The 19,446-nt window shown below is 46.3% G+C and overlaps 1 protein-coding gene across 1 annotated transcript in view; it reads right to left on the bottom strand.

Annotated features, from left to right (window-relative positions):
* The window catches only part of LOC126516797 (ankyrin repeat domain-containing protein 17-like), a 228,066-nt gene that overhangs the window by 157,045 nt on the left and 51,575 nt on the right, over positions 1 to 19,446 (bottom strand). The window contains exons 8-10 of the mRNA XM_055063998.2: positions 15,380 to 15,536; positions 6,793 to 6,902; positions 6,076 to 6,477 (exon numbers count right to left, since the gene is read on the bottom strand). Of these exons, the coding sequence (XP_054919973.2) occupies positions 6,076 to 6,477; positions 6,793 to 6,902; positions 15,380 to 15,536 (669 nt within the window). The remainder of the gene's footprint in view (positions 1 to 6,075; positions 6,478 to 6,792; positions 6,903 to 15,379; positions 15,537 to 19,446) is intronic.

Raw genomic sequence — 19,446 nt, 5'->3', positions numbered from 1 at the left:
CACACTCAATGCAGTATGCAGAGGCAGGTGCTTGCTGACCCATTGACAAGACATCCCGCCCTTTCCATGCGTTCAGTGTGAAGAGCACATTAAATCTTATACTACTGTCAAGCAGGCAAGTTAAGTGCACTTGGATAGAGTGCCACTCGATTGAAGTGCACTTTGCCAGATATAAATGTTGCAAGTAAAATGTCACTCGCAGAAGAGTGCACTCCAGTCGAAGTGCGTTCACAGAATGCGCTTTGCTGGCCAAGTGCGTAGCCTTGCTGCGAGTGGTTTCAATGGTACAAAATGTAATGCATAAAGAAGAGACACGGAAGTTCATTTTAGTTGTTGTACAGCTTTTAACAAAATAATCAGAACAGAACTTGCTCATATTCTGTTCTAGCAGGATCAAATGCCGCCTCGTTACACGCTGCCATGTTGTTATCGATTGGCCGGCGTTGATTTGAAAAATTTTTTTGGTTGAGAAAAAATAGATTAAGTTGCTTTTTATTCGTAACAATGTAAAACAATCACTTTTTAGAGGTTTTTTTTTTTTCAATCTACATCTTCAAAAAATGCACTCTTAGTCTGTCGCCATTTCTTTTTATTGTGAATGCGCTCCGTTTTCCCGTTTAGCATTGGATAGCCTAAAATGTCACTCAAGGTCCCAAAGTACACTCCCCGTAAGATGCACCTAACTTGGCCGCTTGACAGGGGTATTAATTATAAGAGTTGAGTCTAGATCAAAAAGTTTTCTTGGTTCTTTGCTTTTCCAAGTTTTGGTGCTGCAAGCTTGCAGAAATATGTACATCGTAGACCACTTATGACCACTGCCGGAGTCACGAATATAGTCACGAAACCAGCACATATGCAAAACATCTACACCAGGCTGAAGTGAATTTACGACAATTGAAGCAAGTAGTCTGATGTTTGCATCCTTTTAAATAACGATAAACGTTTCAGGACTGGCCTTTCCAGATGGATGTCGCATGAAGTAGACAAAGTATAATAGAAAAATAATGTAAAAGACGAAAATACTTTCCGCATGGAAACTTAAATGACAAAGTAACAATGTGCTAGTGTTTGGTGCAGAGTTTGGTGCAAAGCCCATGCTGCTGACAAGTCACCGTGCACCTCTTGATATCGGAGGCTGTAAGCAGAAGCAGGCTTCTCAGTCACCTAGGCAACCACCTTGTGTCCACAGCTTCCGCCATCCCATTCATAAAGCAACTCATACCATGAGAATTAACAGCGCATACAACACACTTTTTTCTGATACTGGTTTGTTTGCTTCATGCGTCCTCTTCCTCCGCATTGCCCTTGTCACTCTCCCCTCCGCTGCCGGCATCACCTCACTGACAAGCGAGCCTGCTACCTTGCTTGTCCGAGATTTTCCGGCAGCCACATTATAACCAGTAAAGTAGACTCCAGCTAATTTGATCCCAACCGAAAGTCTCTGCTGCCACCCATGCATTTTTACGAGCTCAAACTTTTGTTATTTCGATCTCAAAATTGGCATTTGCCTGATAATTTGAACTTGATTAGTCACCACGCGTGCGTACGAGCCCTATGATACACCAATAGCAACCCCTTTACTGGCAATGTCTGTCTTCGGAGAACTTAGGGATCAGTGAATGTGTTAAACACATATCATCTCCCGTCCAAAACGTTTATTTTCTGGTGGCCCTAGGTAAATTTTCAAGCAAGAGCAAAAGCTCACAATGTCTGATTATGGCATTTACCTAATTCTAATGCACACCTTTCTTTTCACAAGAAAATTGGGTCGAAAAATGCCTGCACAGTGCGGTCAGATATGAAACAAACAGCTTCGCAGCACTCATATGCTTTACCATAGAACACAGATGTATTACTGCGAAACTGACTTTAGGAACCCAGCCACCAATGTGCAACACATAATATATGCTTGCCCCCTTTTCTTGCTAAAAAATTGGGTGCGCATTAGATTTGTACATTGTTTAGAAGCTTTAATGTCATTTTTATACTAGTTTTCTACTTTGTACACAAATAAAGTGGGGCTGCATTTGATTCGAGGGCATGTTAGAATCGGGCAAATACCGCCAAACATATCAGCAGTGTGTTATGTCACTTTTCTGCATCTTGTTTATTTCTACTTGCCAGATAATTTAATAAATTTCAACGGACCTGTCAGGGTCGAATTAACGGAAGTCAACTACATTTCATGTCACGCGGCTGCATCATAAGCAGTATCCGTATACATTTAAGTCCCATGGAGGGTAAATGGTAGTTGGAAAACACTGCATTATATCAGGTCCTACATAATGTAAGCGGTCACGTCATAAGTGGTCCAAGTTGTAATTTTATGGGCTCATTCCGAATATGACATTCATTTCCATCTCACATTGTTCCAATTTAATTTAAGTTTTATACGAGCTTGGAGAAATATCAGTGCCTGAAATTTAATTAAATAGGGTATTACTATTCATGGTTTTACAAGATTCAAGAAATCCAAGAAGACAAACCTTGTTGCTCTGTCTAGTCTACTCTAGAACAAGAATTTTGAGAGTTCACGGAATAAAGAAAAAAGTTTGTCAGTTTTGAAGCAGAGAAAGCAATGGCAAGGCTGACCACTGTGTTAGAGCTCCTTGGACAGTGTTTCAATACACAAGGGAGACTCAGAGGCACCTGCTGCTGCGCAGCAGGAACCATGTAAGCTACCAGGCGTCGCACCTTGTCGCACAAGGTGAGACCGACAGAAAACAGTCGACATCTATTGCTCACTAAGAACGCTAGTGTTTCTGCACGCAACGCTTATTCTGGCAGCAGAAGGCAGAACGCTGCCCTGGCTCCACTGCAAAGCCAACGGAGCGGAGTACGACAGTGCACCCAAACGTACCACACGTCTATTGTGTGCGCCTCTGGTGACCTTCTAACCCTCCATGCAGGTACCAAGTATGTGTGTGACAGCCCAGCGGCAGTGTGAACAGACCTCAAGTGCCCATATAATTGCTGTCACAATTAAACACTCATCTAAGTGTCTACTTCAAAGTCTTACAACTCTGTTTCAGGGTATGAAAAGCTGCAGGGCATCTTCAATAATAATAAAAATATTTTCCAAGACTAGTCCACAAAGTTCTTACTAAAGGAGGAAGAAAAACCAACCCTCAAATGTAAACATATCCTGATGCATGAAATCTCTGCTGGTAGCGATCACCTGCAGAAAACTCACTGTTGCTCTAGAAAAAGTGAAATGAGTAAAATTTAATTGATATCTTGCTCTTTGTTCGGGCTAATTCTAAAGCTAAGGTCTGAAAAATGCCTGCAAGAATTTTATCCTAATATAGTGTGGTGCCTATGCTAGCAAATTTTATGCTTACCCCACTTACCGGATTTACTCGAATCTAATGTGCACATTTTTCCAGATAAAAGAGGTCCAAGAATTGCATGTGCTTTAGAATCGAGTACGACCCTAAATCTGCGTTACCATATCGCCATCGGCGTTCCAAAATGGCCTCCTCGTACACACTTCGAGCCTAGCTGCCGTAGCTACCTCCATGTGCTGTAGTATGTAGGTTAGTCCACTATCTGTCTTCCCGTTATCTGCGTTTGCTTTATCAGCATGGAAGTGCAGACTACAAACAGACGCAGAGTTCATAATGATACCGAAATTAAAAGGACAGTGATCACGTGTGCAGAGATGAACCGAAATCGGGTCGCATCACAGGCATTCGGAGTTCCCGAAACTTGCGTGCGAGACTGGCGCAAACAGAAGGAGAGGCATTCTATCCCGACTGCTGCTGCGTACGGCGCAGCTGCGCGGCCCCTATCTTGAAAGCGATCTGCGATGGGGACAGAGTCTACATGTCTAGGCGCACTGCACTGTGCTATCATCACTTGGTTTGCATTATAGCGAGAGGCAGCACGAAGGCCAATTCACTCGCTCCTGCTAACACACTTCCCGACTCCAGCGTTTCGATAGCGAGTTTCTGTAGTCATCGGGTTAGACGTGTTCATGTTTGCTTGTGCGCGCGTGACACCATGCTGGTTAATTTAGTAAGCGCTTGCTTACCAGTTTATACGCCCGATAAGACTAATGTCCTTACTTTGTATGGCTGTCTACTAATTTGCTATTGCAATCGATGCTTCGCCTTTCAGGCAAAAATGCATTTTTATTCATCACAGCTTCAGTGCATTGGGAGTCAATCTTTGTTTTTCCAAATGAGAAAAAGCTTTATTTCTGTACGAAAGAATGAGGTGTACGGTATTGTAACGGACTTTTCTTTTCTAAGTCACAGCAAACGGGTGCGGCTTACAATTGAGGACGCATTAGAATCGATGGTACATGCACAATTTTTCAAGCACACCTGCAAACAATAAAATTTGTAAACTTTCTTTCAGTGCTTTATTTTTTCTTTTCTACAAAAAACCTCATTCATTCGGATTCCATGGGACCTAAAGAAATGGCCAAATTAACCGAATGCTTAATTATAAAGGATATCAAGCGAACAGCAAACAAATGCTTAGTACATCAACACAATTTTATTTACCCAATGAATCGGCAAATCATGTTCCTATTTTGCACAAAAGCAGTGCAGAAGCTGCAATTCTCATCTCGTGACTGATTAGTAGCCGCAGCGGCATAGGCCTCGCGGATTCTTTCATATTGTGGCCATTAAGCAATGCCCACGTCTTCATTTGAGACACTTTTTGCTATCATGCGCACATCCCCATTACATTTTCACCAGCAAGTGAACTCTCCGTCTATCGCGAAGTAGCCACGGATTTGATGCCAACGTGCAGGCTGCAGTATTGCTTACTCATTGCACCGAGTCAAAACAAAACTACTGCCCGCCTCAACTGCAGCGGAGGAAACCATGGTCGCTATCGATGGAACCATCATGAACGGATGGTGACCACACAATTCTGAAGGCACGTAGCAAACACGTACTGAATCAGAATGAAACTACTGTTTGCCACATCTGCTGCGGACGAAACTGTGGTTGCTATCAACGCCACAATCATAAATGGTGACTACACAATTTTGAAAGGCACGCCACCAACACGCACACTGAGACAAAATTAAACAACCAGTAGGTGCAACTACTGCGGACGAAACCATTGTCGCTATCGACACAATCACTGATGGGTACGACTCAATTCTAAGGCACTTGCCCATGCGGTATCATGCGACGTAGCAACATAAGAATAAAGGTCATGAGGACAAGTAAACACGAAGCGTTCTGGCCGTTTTCCCCCGTAACTGGCCATGCCGTCACTGCTGCTTCGTTTCAGTTGGACGCTAGCACTACTTTTGTTCTTTTACATGGCACATTTATGGCCTTCAGCACTCGCTGCGCCCCAAGGGTCGTCCAAATTAACCAGTGTGCAGCCAAATACGTCAGAATTAACGAGAATTTGATGCCACTAAAAAATGCATACGGATGCCAGAACCAAGGTCAAGTCCGAATTATCCGATTTTCCAAATTAACGGGGATCGAGTTAACCATTGGGTGTTCACTCTGACATGAACTCCAGGTTGCCAACTGAAAACGAGTACCAGCACCTTGCAGGGGAATGCTGGTACCCATTTCAGAAAACTGGTGAGTGCCCGGTGGCAACAGCTATTGAACCCACGTTTCCTACAGCCAAGGAGGCAACTCTACCACCAGACTGCAGCTGCAGTCATGAATGTTTGAACAAGATTTTTATGTGAACGTTTTAAACCAAACACACACGTTTCATAATTTGCCAGTGCACTTCTCTACATTGCACACTTGTCCAACTAATGGCTCTTGTACACAGTTTGATGAAGAGAGCCATGTCTACATTTTCCATGTCATAAGAAAAGCTAACTGGGCTCATATATGCCGAATTCAAGAATGACTACGTCACCATTAGCATGGCAAACTACCTAGCAGGAAGCTAGCCTTACAATCATGAAAAGGGTTCATTATCTGATGCCCCCCATGGATAGCATTGCAATTCTTGCAAATGTTTGCTCAAACAAGAGTGACAAACATGCCCAGCATGCATTCTGCAGGAGATAGTGTTCTTACGCTGCCCATCCCACAACACCACACTGCCTGCAATGCACCGTCACATGGCACTCACCTCAACTGCGGGGGAAGGGGCCGCTGCTGTGGTGGCTGAAGCCGTCGAGGTCACGGCTGCGGCCGCTGCTGCCGCGGCGGCGGCAGCTGCTGCCGCAGCCGTACCCAGGTTAGGGTAATCCAGCAGGAGCTGCACGACTGCCGTGTGGCCCCCCTTGGATGCCTCGATCAGCATGGTGGAGTTGTCCTTGAGCCGGTGGCTGGGGTCCGCCCCATGAGCCAGCAGCAACTCCACCACCGACAGGTGGCCACCCGCACAGGCCAGTGACAGGGGTGTGTGGTCATTGCTGCTGGTTGGCCGGTTGGGGTCTGCACCACGGTTGAGCAAGAACTGCACCGTGCACAGGTGGCCAGCCCGGCACGCCTTCATCAGCGGTGTCCGGCCACCCTCGGACTCGTGCTCCTGCAGATGATGGCAGCAATGCTGACAGGGCTGCTGCTTAATACTTGTTGCTGGGCTAGTTGGTTCATACTTCTTGCAGTGGGAAAGACTTGAAACAAGTAAGGAAACTATCGAACTACAAAGAACATTATTTCCTGTCTAGTCGTTTCCTTACTTGTTTTCATGTTTTTCCCACAGTAAGAAGAGCTGCTGCTGCTACAAATTCAACACACGGCAATTTGGCTGCAGCGTGACACTGATCCTAAGTGGTAGCGAGTACCCAAAAAATTGAACATCCAATACCAAGAAAAAGATAAGACACTCAACTGCACTCACCAAGTCAGCGTTAGCTTGAAGCAGCAGGTCAGCGACATCCGTGTGGCCATTTTCGCAGGCATACGTCAAAGCAGTGTCCCCCGTGGCAGTCTTCGCGTTAACACATGCCCCTGCACACAACACGGAGGTTAGCAAACAAGGCCCTGTGAGCATTCAGCATCAAGTGCTGCTCAAAAGCAAATGGACAGTCTAAAATATGATTTGCTGCAGACAATCTAAGCTAAAAGAGCACATGGACTCTGAACTAACATTTTTTTCACTGGTTTTCACAAAGTAACTAAAGCTGTGCGAATATCAAATAGTAGATTTCGAATCAAATATCAAATCAAAGAAAAAGAAGGCTAATGTTGAATCTAATGTTGGGATTATTCCACGCCAACTGTCCCAACCGTGGCGCTTGTGGGGATGCGCGACTCTCGCGCGTCCCCTGATGTTTTTCCCGCATAGCGCGCCTCCTGTAGTGCGGCTTCGCCGCGTGGCCGGCGTGATGCCCGCGGCGGTCGATGTGGTTGGGGCGCAGTGCGAGAGATGGCGCGAGTGTTGCGCTGCTAACGCCGCCGACAGGCGAGGTTACTTGGGCGCCGAAAGGAAGGCACTTGGTCTCTTTGGGTTTGGGAAGCAAGCGGGACGGACGTGCCGTGCCGCGCCGACCCATGCTTCTGCGAGACCGTCTCGCGTGGCCACCTTGGACACCGTTGGCGTGACTGTACACGCGAACGACCAGGCGCTGGGATCCAGCATGGGGCGAACACATTCGCTCGCTTTGCGGTCGTGGTGAGTCGGACTTCTAGATTTGTCGCGCGCCCATCGGCATGTTTTGGGGATAGCAACTCAGCTAGCTGGCATTGATCTATGAAAGGTGCAATAAATGCCCTTGTGATTGTTTGCACTACTGTGTTGTCATTCCTTTGTCCCAAGAGTACGGAGGAGAACCCCGTATCTCCCACACGCTTGAGAAAATTAATTTCTCTCAAAAAGTTACACGTATGTAAGCATTACTTGCACAGTATCTTCCCAAATTATTTTAAGCCGAAAAAAGTTTTTGGGCACATGAGGGCTATTTGAATTTCACGAAATAGTAGTAAAGCCGGTGCAAAAAAATTTTTTAAAAAATTGACCGCGTTGCACATTCTTTCAAAATTTTAATTTTTAAGCGGTCCGAACATTATTCTTGCATTTTAAAACAGTTTCACAAAATACCTTTATGTTTTTTAGTCCTGAGCACCACGGTGAAAACGCAAATTATAGCGTTTTTGGGAAACTTCACAAAAAATGGTCAGGGATAAAAACCTGGAATTTTTTTTTTATAGAACTTCTCCTAAAGCATACCGTATTTACACGATTGTAAGTCGACTCAAATGTAAGTCGACGCCCCCATATCGCGTGACAGGAAAAAAAAAGAAGAGAGAGAGAGCATACCCGAGGGCGCATTCGATAACGAAAATTTATTAGTAGCTGACATGGTCACTGGACTACTCGTCTTCACTAGTGCTGCCATCGTCATCTTTGCTGCGGTCCCACAGCGCGTCGTGGTCCAGCGAAATTTCACATTTGGCAAACGACCTCACTAGGACATCTTGTGGAACAGCAGCCCACGCCGAATGCACCCAACCACACGCAGCCGTCGGGGAGGCTCTTTTGACAGGTCCGGTTGGCGTAATTTCGCGGTCTTCTGCCGCCAGCCACTCGTACTCACGGCGGAGCAGGGCCTTAAAATTAGAGATTTAGCCCTGCGGGTTTACAGCCAGCGGAGTGGAGCGGGCGAGAGAAGACGCGACTGCGCATGCGCACGACGCTGAGGCGGACAGCGGTTTTACGGAGCAGCGTTTACGCCCGCTGGAAAGCACTCCCCAGCAGCGCAGCACGCGCGGGCGTGTATGGCAAATGCAAGATGGCAGCCGTGAACATGAATGCCGGCAGTTCTGCATCGACGACGGCGGCGCTGACCCGTACATTAGTACTCAGTACATTATTAACAAATAATGTACTGAGAACATGTAATATATCTTTATTCAACATTTCTTGCATTATAAAAGCAAGCGTAATTCAAATTCATTTCTCAGTAACTCCTATTCGGACCACTAGGTGGGGCAGCAGAGCGCCCCGCTCTTTACCCCGCTCGAGCGGGTGAGTAATCCGCCGGGCTAAAATTCTTTTTTCGCGAGCCGCTCCGCTGGCGCAACGGTGGAGACTGCGAGCAGAGCGAAACGTAAACCCGCTGAGCTAAAAGTCTCTATTAAGGCGAAGGTCCGGGCTTGTTTCATGACGATGTCGCACTTCACTGGCAGGGATCGATCACGCATTTCAGCGACGTACGCCGCAAGCTTAGCCTACAGCTCCGGAAAGCGTGCAGACTTCGGCACGTGGGAAATTTCTCGCTTGCCGTCACAGGTGAAAATTTCACTTCGCTGCAATCGCCACTATAGCACCACCCGTTCAGGAACATCGAAATTGCGGCCCGCTGCGCAGTGATTTGTTTCTTCGGTGTAAAGGATGGCAGCCCTCTTGAACGCTGCTGTGAATGAGTGCTGAACAATTAGTGGGCCTGGAGCACTCATGACGACTGGGGAAGCATAGAAGTAGCACCTAGCCGGCAGTCAAGTGGAACGCGTCAAGCCAAATGCCTTTCAACAGAGAAAGAGAAACCTGCGAGCGGTGTCTGCTCTTCCATGAGCTACCAATACTCCCCGCAAGCGCCGCCGTTCTGAGGGTGCCGCCGCAAATGGGAACAGCAGCGCTTCCATCAACTATCGACACGTCCCCATGAGTGTTGCATGCACTGTAAAACTCTCAAAAATGTTGAAAAACCCTTCCGAAAGCGAACAAACACGTGGAATAGCAAAAAGATACGGGTAGGGCCATAGAGCAAACATAGAATTGTAACTACGTTGTAGCTCCCGTTGGTCTCGCTTTTTTGGCGGGGCCATGTTTTGGTTTCGATTGTAAGTCGACCCCCAAACTTCAGACTTTCAAATTAAAAAAAAGTGGTCGACTTCCAATCGTGTAAATACGGTACACCCTCTAAAAATTTATTTTTGCCTATGTGCTGAGCACAGGGTATAAAATAAAAGCCTGAATTGGGCAATAATGCTATTTTGGCCTAAGTTTTAGCTGTTGGTACACACTAAGGTGGTGGATGGAAAAATAAGCAGAAAAACAGATATAATTGAGAAGCACAACTTTCAGCACGGAAATTTTAATCAAGAGAAGTTGCGTTTTGATAGTGAAATATTTTTTTTTAAGTTTAGTCCCAGCGATCCCAGTCCTTAGTTCGATCTTCACCTGACAATATGTTCACGGGAAATACAAACCAGGGTGGTCCAAATGGTGGTCTGTGCGGTGAGGAATAAAAACCGAGGTCACCAGGAGTGTGTAAGTATTTGAATCTTGCAGGTATGCTTACTTAAGATAGATCAACATTGCGCACTTCCATGCTACTGGAAGTATGCACATGCGGCCGCCTACATGTGAAGCAATCGAACGGGCCACAAATTTTTTTTTTTTAAGGGGTACTTCTCAGCTGACCATCTGACTGCTGAGAATTGCCGTTGCAAAAAAAAAATGTCACGCCTTCATGGCACACTCAGCATAGTCACAGCGTAAGCTGGAGCAGCGGCTCCATTTTCAGCAGCACACGCTAGAGGGCCTACGCGGAAAAGTCTCTTTGCGTCGTTTTCACGAGAACGATCTAAACTGTCCGCTCAGCATCGACTGCAACCTACGGCTTGCGCTGCTCTCTGTACAGCAGTCTGCTGGGCCTGACATGGCCTCGTTGTAGTAGCAGCATTGCTCTATGATTCGCTTCTTTAGCCACGATTCATACCTTGCAAGGAGGTCCCTTAAATTGTATGGAAGAGTAAACACAGGTATCTCAAACTACACGGTGCACATGTCGAAACCCTTAAGGGGGGACACAGGTTGTGGCGACCAAAAATCGCGAAAAAAACTAGATTTTTTTTTCTTGCATTTTTGGAATGTAAAGCTATTATTGCATCTATATTGTTAATTTCATACCGATAACATCAGTATTTTAGCCGCAGTGACGCCTTATACGACATGTACTAGCTGAATTTCAGGCGGAACTTGCACTGAAACGGCATATTTTACGAAACGCGCGCCTGCTCTTCCACGTGCGCTAGCGCGGACATCTTGGTCTCATTTGAAAGAGGCGACTTTTCCCTTCAAATTCCCGCCAGAACGGGCCCCATTCAGCCATTGGCCACTTATAAAATGCGCGGCAAAGAAAGGTACTAGAACGCCCTCCTATTCGTCACTCGGTGCACGTGACTTGAGCTTGCCTCCCGATTGGCGGAACTGCATCGCCATCGTCTGCTCCGCGCTTGGAGCCGCGCACTGAGGTGCGCCATCTTGCCCCAGCGTCAACGCGATATCTGAAACGGAATGCAAATTTCGAACGCGGCACAAGTTTGGTGCGCAAAAAGTGGGACGGACACTTATCGAAAACTTCAAAAAACGCTGCTCAACACTGCAAAACGCTCAGGACGCCACAACCTCAGCGACCGATGCCGAAATCGTCGATGCAGCAACGGCAGGCCTAACGACCGGATCGGCTGCTGCGGATACTGTGACAAGTCCGCCTGCCGTTGACCCTTCGACCCAGCGCTCGCGTACGGCAAGATACGATCTACCGTCAACCCTCCAAGCGGGAGGAGGAGGAAACGAAAGCCAAAGCAAAGCTATCGGAGTTGTCTTCTGCTCCAGCGACGGAGAGGAAACGCGAGTGTGGGTGACAGTACCAACGATGCACTTCGCCCGCCTGATGGGACTACGTTTACGATTGTGGATTTGAGTGCCGTGAACACTTTATTAACATTTGCGAACTGCAACATCTGCAGTGGTGCCTTATAAAGCTCGCCGCGCGTTCACAGTGCTGAACGAATGAAACCCTTTGCTGTGAACGTTTTGGCTACGCGTGCCATGCAGGCAACGGAGAATCGACAGACCGCGCTCAATGACGTTTGTCTCGTTGATGGGCATCAGTCGTCGGGCTCTTCACACGAAAACGTGCCAGAGCTACGTGAAGACGAAGTTGACGCCAGCGGCCGATCGCGCGGCGCGTAATCTGACGAGCGACTGCGCGCGGTCGGTTCGCGAACTTTACGCCGAACTGAACGTGGGTCATACTGGGAACATCGTTGTGTGCAAAGGCAAGGGCCTCAAAGGACATAATGAAAGAACTATGTCTAAATCCGAGCGAGCAAAGTCGCACCCTCATGGCCGAGAAAGATAGGCGTCAAATGACAGCATCAGCCAAGAAATGCAAAGCATCAGAAAATTTGCGCCAGTCCCTCAAAAAGCGGCACACCGGGGCTGGGAGTCAGCAGGGCTACATGCCTGGTGCCTACTGAGCTGTTACAGCTGTAAATTTATAAATAAAGTAGGGTTTTGCACGTTTTCTCACTTTTCTCAAAACATGTTTTTGGGTCACTTCACTAGACTGTCGAAGTGATATCTCATGATCTAGAACAGCTAGAGCACTAATTCTTTCTTTAGCAGAAAGCCTAATCTACACATTACAAAGTGCTGAGAGCAGAATTTCAAATTTGTACGTATGTATATTTCCATTTTATGAATTTTCTTTTGGTGTGGTAGCCTTAGGTCAAGGAAAGAATTTTGATCACCTGCAGAATGGCTAATTAAAATTTCATTTGAAAACTTTTTGCAGCATTGCAGTTATTGCACATTATAGTATCTAGCTATGCAATAATATTCACTTTCTGCTGAGCAGTTTCTTTTCCATTGTCTCCGGAAACAATAGAGTGGCAGCACCGTCAATCTCCTGAACTAATGAACCTACAAGAAAGAGTGTTGCATATTTGAAATCAGCACGAAAAACTAAGTAAGCTTGTATATTTTCATCAGATTTGGCCATAAGATGCAGGTAATAATCTCCACAACCCATGTCCCCCCTTAAGGGGGGACGTGGCTTTGAAAATCAACTTCCTTATTTCTTCGTGGATTTTAATGAAAATTGGCACAAATGTTTAGAATGTCTCTCTGATGCTTCCCTAAAAGTTTCAGAGTGATATCTTGAGAACATTTTATTCAATTAAATTGAGCAGAATTTTTCTTCCTCCGACTTTCTGGAGAGCCTGGGGAATTTAAAGAATGTGATGGGAGGCTTGTTAAGTACTGACTACATAGCTAAATGCGTGCTGAAGGTCGTGACATTCTTGAATTCTTTTTCGCAACACAAATTTTTTGGAGTGCCATGTTTTATGTTACCTTCGTATCAAACGCACTTGCAGGGTAGACAAATAGCCATATCATAAACTTACAAAGGGTCAAGATAAGAAAGCGAGAATGTCACGACCTGCACTGCAGCCCAAGGAACGTGACAAAAAAAACGGAGTCAAAATATGTTAAACGGTAACAAAGAAATCAGCTCCGCAAACTGAGCAGAAAGGCAGAAAAACAGTTTTGAGAAAACCACTCTCAAAGTTTGACCTTCTCCTCAGTTCTCTAAAAGGCACCAAATTTGTAGTCTTTGGGGCGTTTTGTGATGTGGGGCTTCTTGTACATGTAGCCTCTGGTCTGGTGTGCTCCCCCCCCCTTTTTTTTCTTTTTATAGGGCATTCTTTGCTGCTGCTGCTCTACAAAGAGCATATGGTGCCTAGGTTTCAAACCAAGTGACGAGCAGAACTCTGTGTGGGCATGAATATAGTTCCAGTGTACATTCAGGCAGCCTGTACCCACAGGCCGCCTGATTGATAGCAATCTCCAGTACAATCAGCGAGGCATTTTTTTTTTTTTCTTTTGGTAGAATTGACCACATTACTAAATGAAGGCTCTGAGTGTCAGCAGCCTACCAAGTCACCTTTACTTGACAATGGCTGTAGAACTTAGGATCAGAGAACCAGTGATAGATTTGCAGCTGCTAGGTGCTTTCCAGAATTGTACTTTTGTATGATGCGTCAATCACTTCTGCAGCCAGTGTGCCAGCCCAAGGGGCCTAGTGAACAGAGCTCATGATGAGGTTCTTTTTATGAAAGAGTGGTATGATAGATATTGTTACGAGCTATCGTGACAATATGATAATAGAGTGAACGCGCAATATGCTTAGTTGCGGGTCCGAGGCGGCGATGTGCGAAATGCCTAGCCGCAGATACAAGGAGCCGACGCACGATGTGCTTAGTCGCGCAGTTCGATGTGCCGACGCGTGAAGTACCTAGCCGCGCATTCCGAGGTGTCGATGCGCGAAATGCCTAGTCGCAGGCTCGAGGAGTCGACCCTCGATGCGTTTATTCGCTAATAAGTCCGCGGTGCCGACGCGTGAAATGCCTAGTCGCGGGCTCGGGGAGTCGACACTCCATGCGCTTATTCGCGCAGTCCAAGTTGACGACGCGTGATATGCCTAGTCGCAGGCTCGAGGAGTCGACACTCGATGCGCTTATACTCGCGCAGTCCGAGGTGCCAATGCACAAAATGCTGAGGCGAGGGTCGGAGAAGTCCGCGCGTGATGTGCTTGATCGCTGAGCCGGAGGGAGACTCTCTAGACGCGAAATGTTTAGCCGCGTGACCGAGGATTGCGTGCGCGACGTGCTTCGTCACGAATTCCGAAACACGGAGTGCTGAAAGGCTTAGCCGCATGTCCAAGGATTCCGCGTGTGAATCTTGGTCGCGAAGTCCGCGTCGCCGATGCTCTGAATGCTTAACCGCGAGTCTGAAACGTCCACAAGTGTAGGAATCGGCCACGCTACTGCGATGTCCGTGTAGCGCCCGTTTTGACACGTCGAGATTACGGCGAGTGGCGACGTCCATACTCGCGAGGTGCAAAGAGCCAAGCAGACGACGCAAGCGGCGGACCAATGGCGAACCGCGCTGGAGTCACGTGGCGGGCGCGGCCAATCGCAAACTCCGGCACGACCTTCAATTATTTGCTTTTTGTGCGCTTGTTTCTGTATGGAGGAGATAGCTGAAGCGGCAAATTTGAAGACAGAGAAATGCGCTTTCCAACGAGACCAAGATGGCAGCGCTCGGTCGCGCCGTTCCGGAGATATTGTGGCTTGAAAAACGCTGTTCTTTCTTGATTTCCGCGACACTTTTCGCCACCTTGGCTGATAAAACGAATTTTTTAGAGCACTTCTAAGTGGTTTACAGTGATGATATTTGGGTATCAGATAGAAAAAGGGTTATAGAAACTGAAAATGTGATTTTCAAAAAATCGTTTTTTTTGGCAATTTTTCGCGATGCGAAAGCCGCGTCCCTCCTTAACCCATGGCAGGATATGACACTCACTGACGATTTAATGACATCCCCTTTAATACAGGGTGGTGACAAACCGTCACCTAGCCTGCTTGAGTTAACCAGGTGCAGCTACATGCAGCATGCAACTGCTACATGTCGGGACACCTGGTGAAATACAACACAACTGCAATGCATTCTGTAATGCATTCTGCAACTCTGCAATGTCCGTGCAAGTAGTTGGGCAGACGCTTTCGCAGGAAATGTAGCTTTACAATAATAAAAAAAGGTTTCGTCATGGCTTTACTGATGAGAGTCTACTGTATTTAGCTCAGATGAGCCAAAGATCCAGGGCCCCTTGTGTGCAGCCAAAATTCCTTACCAGCATTTATGAGGTACCGAAGAAGCTCTAGGTGCCCTTCCTGGGCAGCTTCCATGAGTGGAGTGCTGGCGCCTAGCTCCAGCTGGGCGCCCGCCTTGAGCAGGAAGTCGGCAACCTCCAGAAAGCCCCCACAGCAGGCCAGTGTCAGTGCCGTTTCCTGCAGTCACAGAGACAACCAGGTCAGTCCTGCCCCCAAGAAATAATTTGCCGCACTTTCTACCTTGAGCAAAGCACAAAGAAGTGCACAAGATGCTTTCACTACCCTGCCTAAGGGAACACGAGATTTACTGCTACAGACTAATGAATTACTTGTAATGACGTGCAAATATTAAACGTTTTAAACTCGAATAGAATACTTAGCTTCGAATATTGAATTGAAAACAAAATAATGATTTGCAGATTGACTTATGAGCTAATTTCTGAATATTGGAATTACATTTCCAACACTAAACTAAAACTAGTAAGCCATTACTAAAGAGTCAACTTATGTTCATTCTACCTTGATGGAACACAAAAAATTTATCAAATTATCCGGCCAGTCGAATTAAAGAAGTTGCACAAAAAAACATTAGAACGCACGGCCGATTCACAACGCAGTACTTGCCCAATTCTAACACAGCCCCGAATCAAATGCACACCCACTTTCTGATGTCGAAATTAAACACTAACGTAACAATGACATTAAAGCTCCTAAACAAAGCAGAACTCTAATACACACCCAGGATTTCAGCAAGAGGCAAAAGGGTCTAACATGTGTTGCACCATTGGGACCTGTTCACTAAAGTAAATTTCACCACAATACATCCACGTTATGCGATAAAGCATATGAAGGCATCGAAGGTCGTTTAGGTTTGTTATTCAATTGCACCACACAGGCAATTTTTGAAAAATTTTCTTGAAAAGAAAAGCATTTGTGAGAATTGAAACAATACCAGGGTGTCTACCAAGTTGACATTTCCAAATTCCCTTAGTTTAACAGGTTTTCCCTGAGTGCCTTTGCAAAATTCCGAGTGAAACAGAACTATCTTTTTGTCAAGACTGGCTGAAACCATATCGCCCGATGCTGTCACTCTCTAGTAAGCATATGCAAAAAATTTTAAATAAAGAACTTAATATAATTTGAATACTAAGGAGTAGTGTCTATGCTATTCAAAAAGAGAATAGAAGGGAGGGGTTAGAAAAATACACAGCAAATGTCTTCGAAAAAAATTTGCAAATCGAGTCGGACATTCTCAAATACGAATAAAAAGGAGATGCATACAGAAGCAAATATTTTCGAATACGAGCTATTTCTATCAACTGATGGCAAGCTCAGTGGTACGAGGCCCGAACTTTGTCACAATTGAGATTCTCTCTCAACAGCTGGTGTATCAACCTGAACTATCCTGACATACTCTTAACCCGTGCACGACGCCTCAGTGTTGTGTTTCACTGGTTTGAAGAGTTTATTTTGGTTTGGATTAGGGACACTTGCATCTCAGCATCAGCCAACACTGTTTTTTGAGCTCAAGCTCCTTCAAAACGGCGGCAGCACGCTTCCTTTCCTGTTCATTCCTCAATGCTTTAAGTCCTTTCTGTTCTTGTCCTCCTTCCGCCACTCGTTCACCCCACAAACCATTTGAAGCATCTTCTTGGTCAGTTGCACTGTCCACGTCCGATTTTTCTAACTCCCTAGAGGCCGCGAAAACGTCCGAAAAATCGGCCAGTTGAAAAAAATAAATGCAGTTCATTTACTGCCCTTAGGAGCTCAAACCGCCACAGGCACATTCGAAAACCCTCTGAAGGCCTGTCGGTACACGTATTAGACATATCAGTGCTCGTACTGTGACAAGAAATACCGGGTTCACGCGTGTATAACTGAGGAATATATACTGTGTCCCGTGGCAATAGCCCCTTCCCACGCTTGTAATGCTTCATTGCAATACTTTTTCGTATGCTTCACCAAGTAACATTTCTGTACGGAGGCGAAGCTGACTTTCGGGGACCGACACTATGCAACGCACTGTGCTTTTCAAGCTTCTAAGCCAATCGCGAGGACCACAAAGGCTGAGTCCGTGCCATTGCTTACAGTAGGGAATTCCTTCAATAAAAGGCATGGCACCCAACGGCAAGCTTCATAGCGAACGTCGAAGCAGCTAGGCCTAGCGTTGCCGCAGGATCTGCATGCGAGAGCACCGGTTAGAGGTGACGAGGTAATCAAAATGGCAGCGGTGGTGGCTTTGATTAGTGCCGTTTTGGACCTACAGTCACGGCAAAACGTTCGTAAAATCGGATGGTGAAGAGTTCTTGCGCCCGAAATTTCAGATGTTCCGATACATTGACTATCTATGGGGTACGTGGTGGTGCCACGAAGCCGTCCAAATTATCAGGAATCCGGAAAGTCGGTCGTTAACTGTACAATGGCAACTCTCCAGCCGACGAAAGGGTGTGAAAGACGATTCATTACGATTCCTGTCTGTCACTCGAGCCAGCATTACCATGACTTTCGACCCTTTCAATAAAATTACAGCTAATTTTCCCTGATAGAGGCACAAATTCCGAGTTTCCCCCGAGTTTTTCCAGACTACCTAAAATTCCTGAGAATTGCCAGTTTTCCCGGTTGGTAGACACCCTGCCTTCACTAGCAGCAAGTGTTGGAGGGTGGTGTTGCACAGTGATGAGCAGAGCTCAGTCCCAATTTTTCGCGCCATGCTAAAAATTCTCTCACACTCTGCGTTGCTATGCGGTACCATAAGTAAATCGAGCATCGCCTTAGCAACTCGGTGAAACATGTTTTCCATCAGTGTTTTTCATTTTTCCAACCATAGACCACTGTATATCCCACCTTTCTTCATGCAGAATGTCCTCTGGAAGACTGTACGCCTGTAGTGTGGCAAACTCAGCTTCGAGAGCATCTAAAGCGTCTTCAGTAGATTCATTAGAATTTCGGGGCAGCAGCTGAGGGAAACTGAATAAAGAAACGAAGACTCGAGAGCGATGCCTGTGAAATAAATTTCAGGTTGGCCACCTCCACATCCTTCATAGTTGCGTTTCATCAGAGTTGCATTTCAGAGTTGCATCCACATCCATAGTGCTTCGCCTCGTCGCATTTCTGAAACATTTTACGTAGAAGAGGCCCAACGTATTCGCTGACACTAAGGGGTAGGTTGCGTTCAACAGCGAATCCTGTAAACAGGCGCTCCACACGTATGACAATGTCGTCGTACTTGTTCCGGAGAAAGTTCACTATTGTTGCCTTGCTGCTCAGCGGCGCGAACATAGCTTTAATGCTTCGCCGTGGAAACGTGCAAGTTTCAAGTTGCCGTTGACACCATGAGACACGCTGACGTAGTATCCAAACGTTGTACAAAATGCAATATGTTCTTGATGTCAAAAAGCACAGAAATTCAGAAATATAAGTTCGCAAAAACTTCTGCAGATACCTTTTCTTGGGCTTTGATAGCGCCATGGCATAAAGCACACAAGGATTCTAACTTTACATGGTGCACCGCACACAGACGGCCTAGCCAACACTAATCATACACACAAGCAGCAGAAACAAGATGCACCATGGAGGAAGGCATGCATGAAATGCAAGAACTACATTGGCTCTGGCTTTGATCGGCTTACTAGGCACTGTAGCCGGCTGCTTAGTCGATACCTACGGTGCTAGTGCTGCCGTTGTTGGCGATTCTGACTATCACGATGTGGCTGTAGATTCCGCAGTGCCGGTTTCGCAAAGACCATTATTGCGCGAACAGATATCACTTTTTGGGAAATAAAAGATAGTGATCGTAGAATCGGAAAGTTCAGTAAAAAATCTGGAGTCTCCCGGGCGAATCGGGAGGGTTGGCAAGTATGCACAGGGCACTTGGAAGCCGTTCTGATTTCTGAGGCTTGTCCTGCCGGGCCGCTCGATGGAAACGACGCACCACCGTGATTGCGCAACGAAAAGTGGAAGCACTATGTGTTAAGCGGGTAGCCGAGAAAGATTTAACAAGGTTTAACAAGGTTTTACTGTAATGAAATTCAACTGTACCAAGGGCACCGCAGTGGAAGTATGCAATCCCAAGCGGTACCCGCCTCGA

The sequence above is a fragment of the Dermacentor andersoni genome, chromosome 1 (genome assembly GCF_023375885.2).
Source record: "Dermacentor andersoni chromosome 1, qqDerAnde1_hic_scaffold, whole genome shotgun sequence".
Taxonomy (NCBI): domain Eukaryota; kingdom Metazoa; phylum Arthropoda; class Arachnida; order Ixodida; family Ixodidae; genus Dermacentor; species Dermacentor andersoni.
The sequence above is the reverse complement of the archived record's forward strand: the minus strand, read 5'-3'. Positions and strand labels throughout refer to the sequence as shown.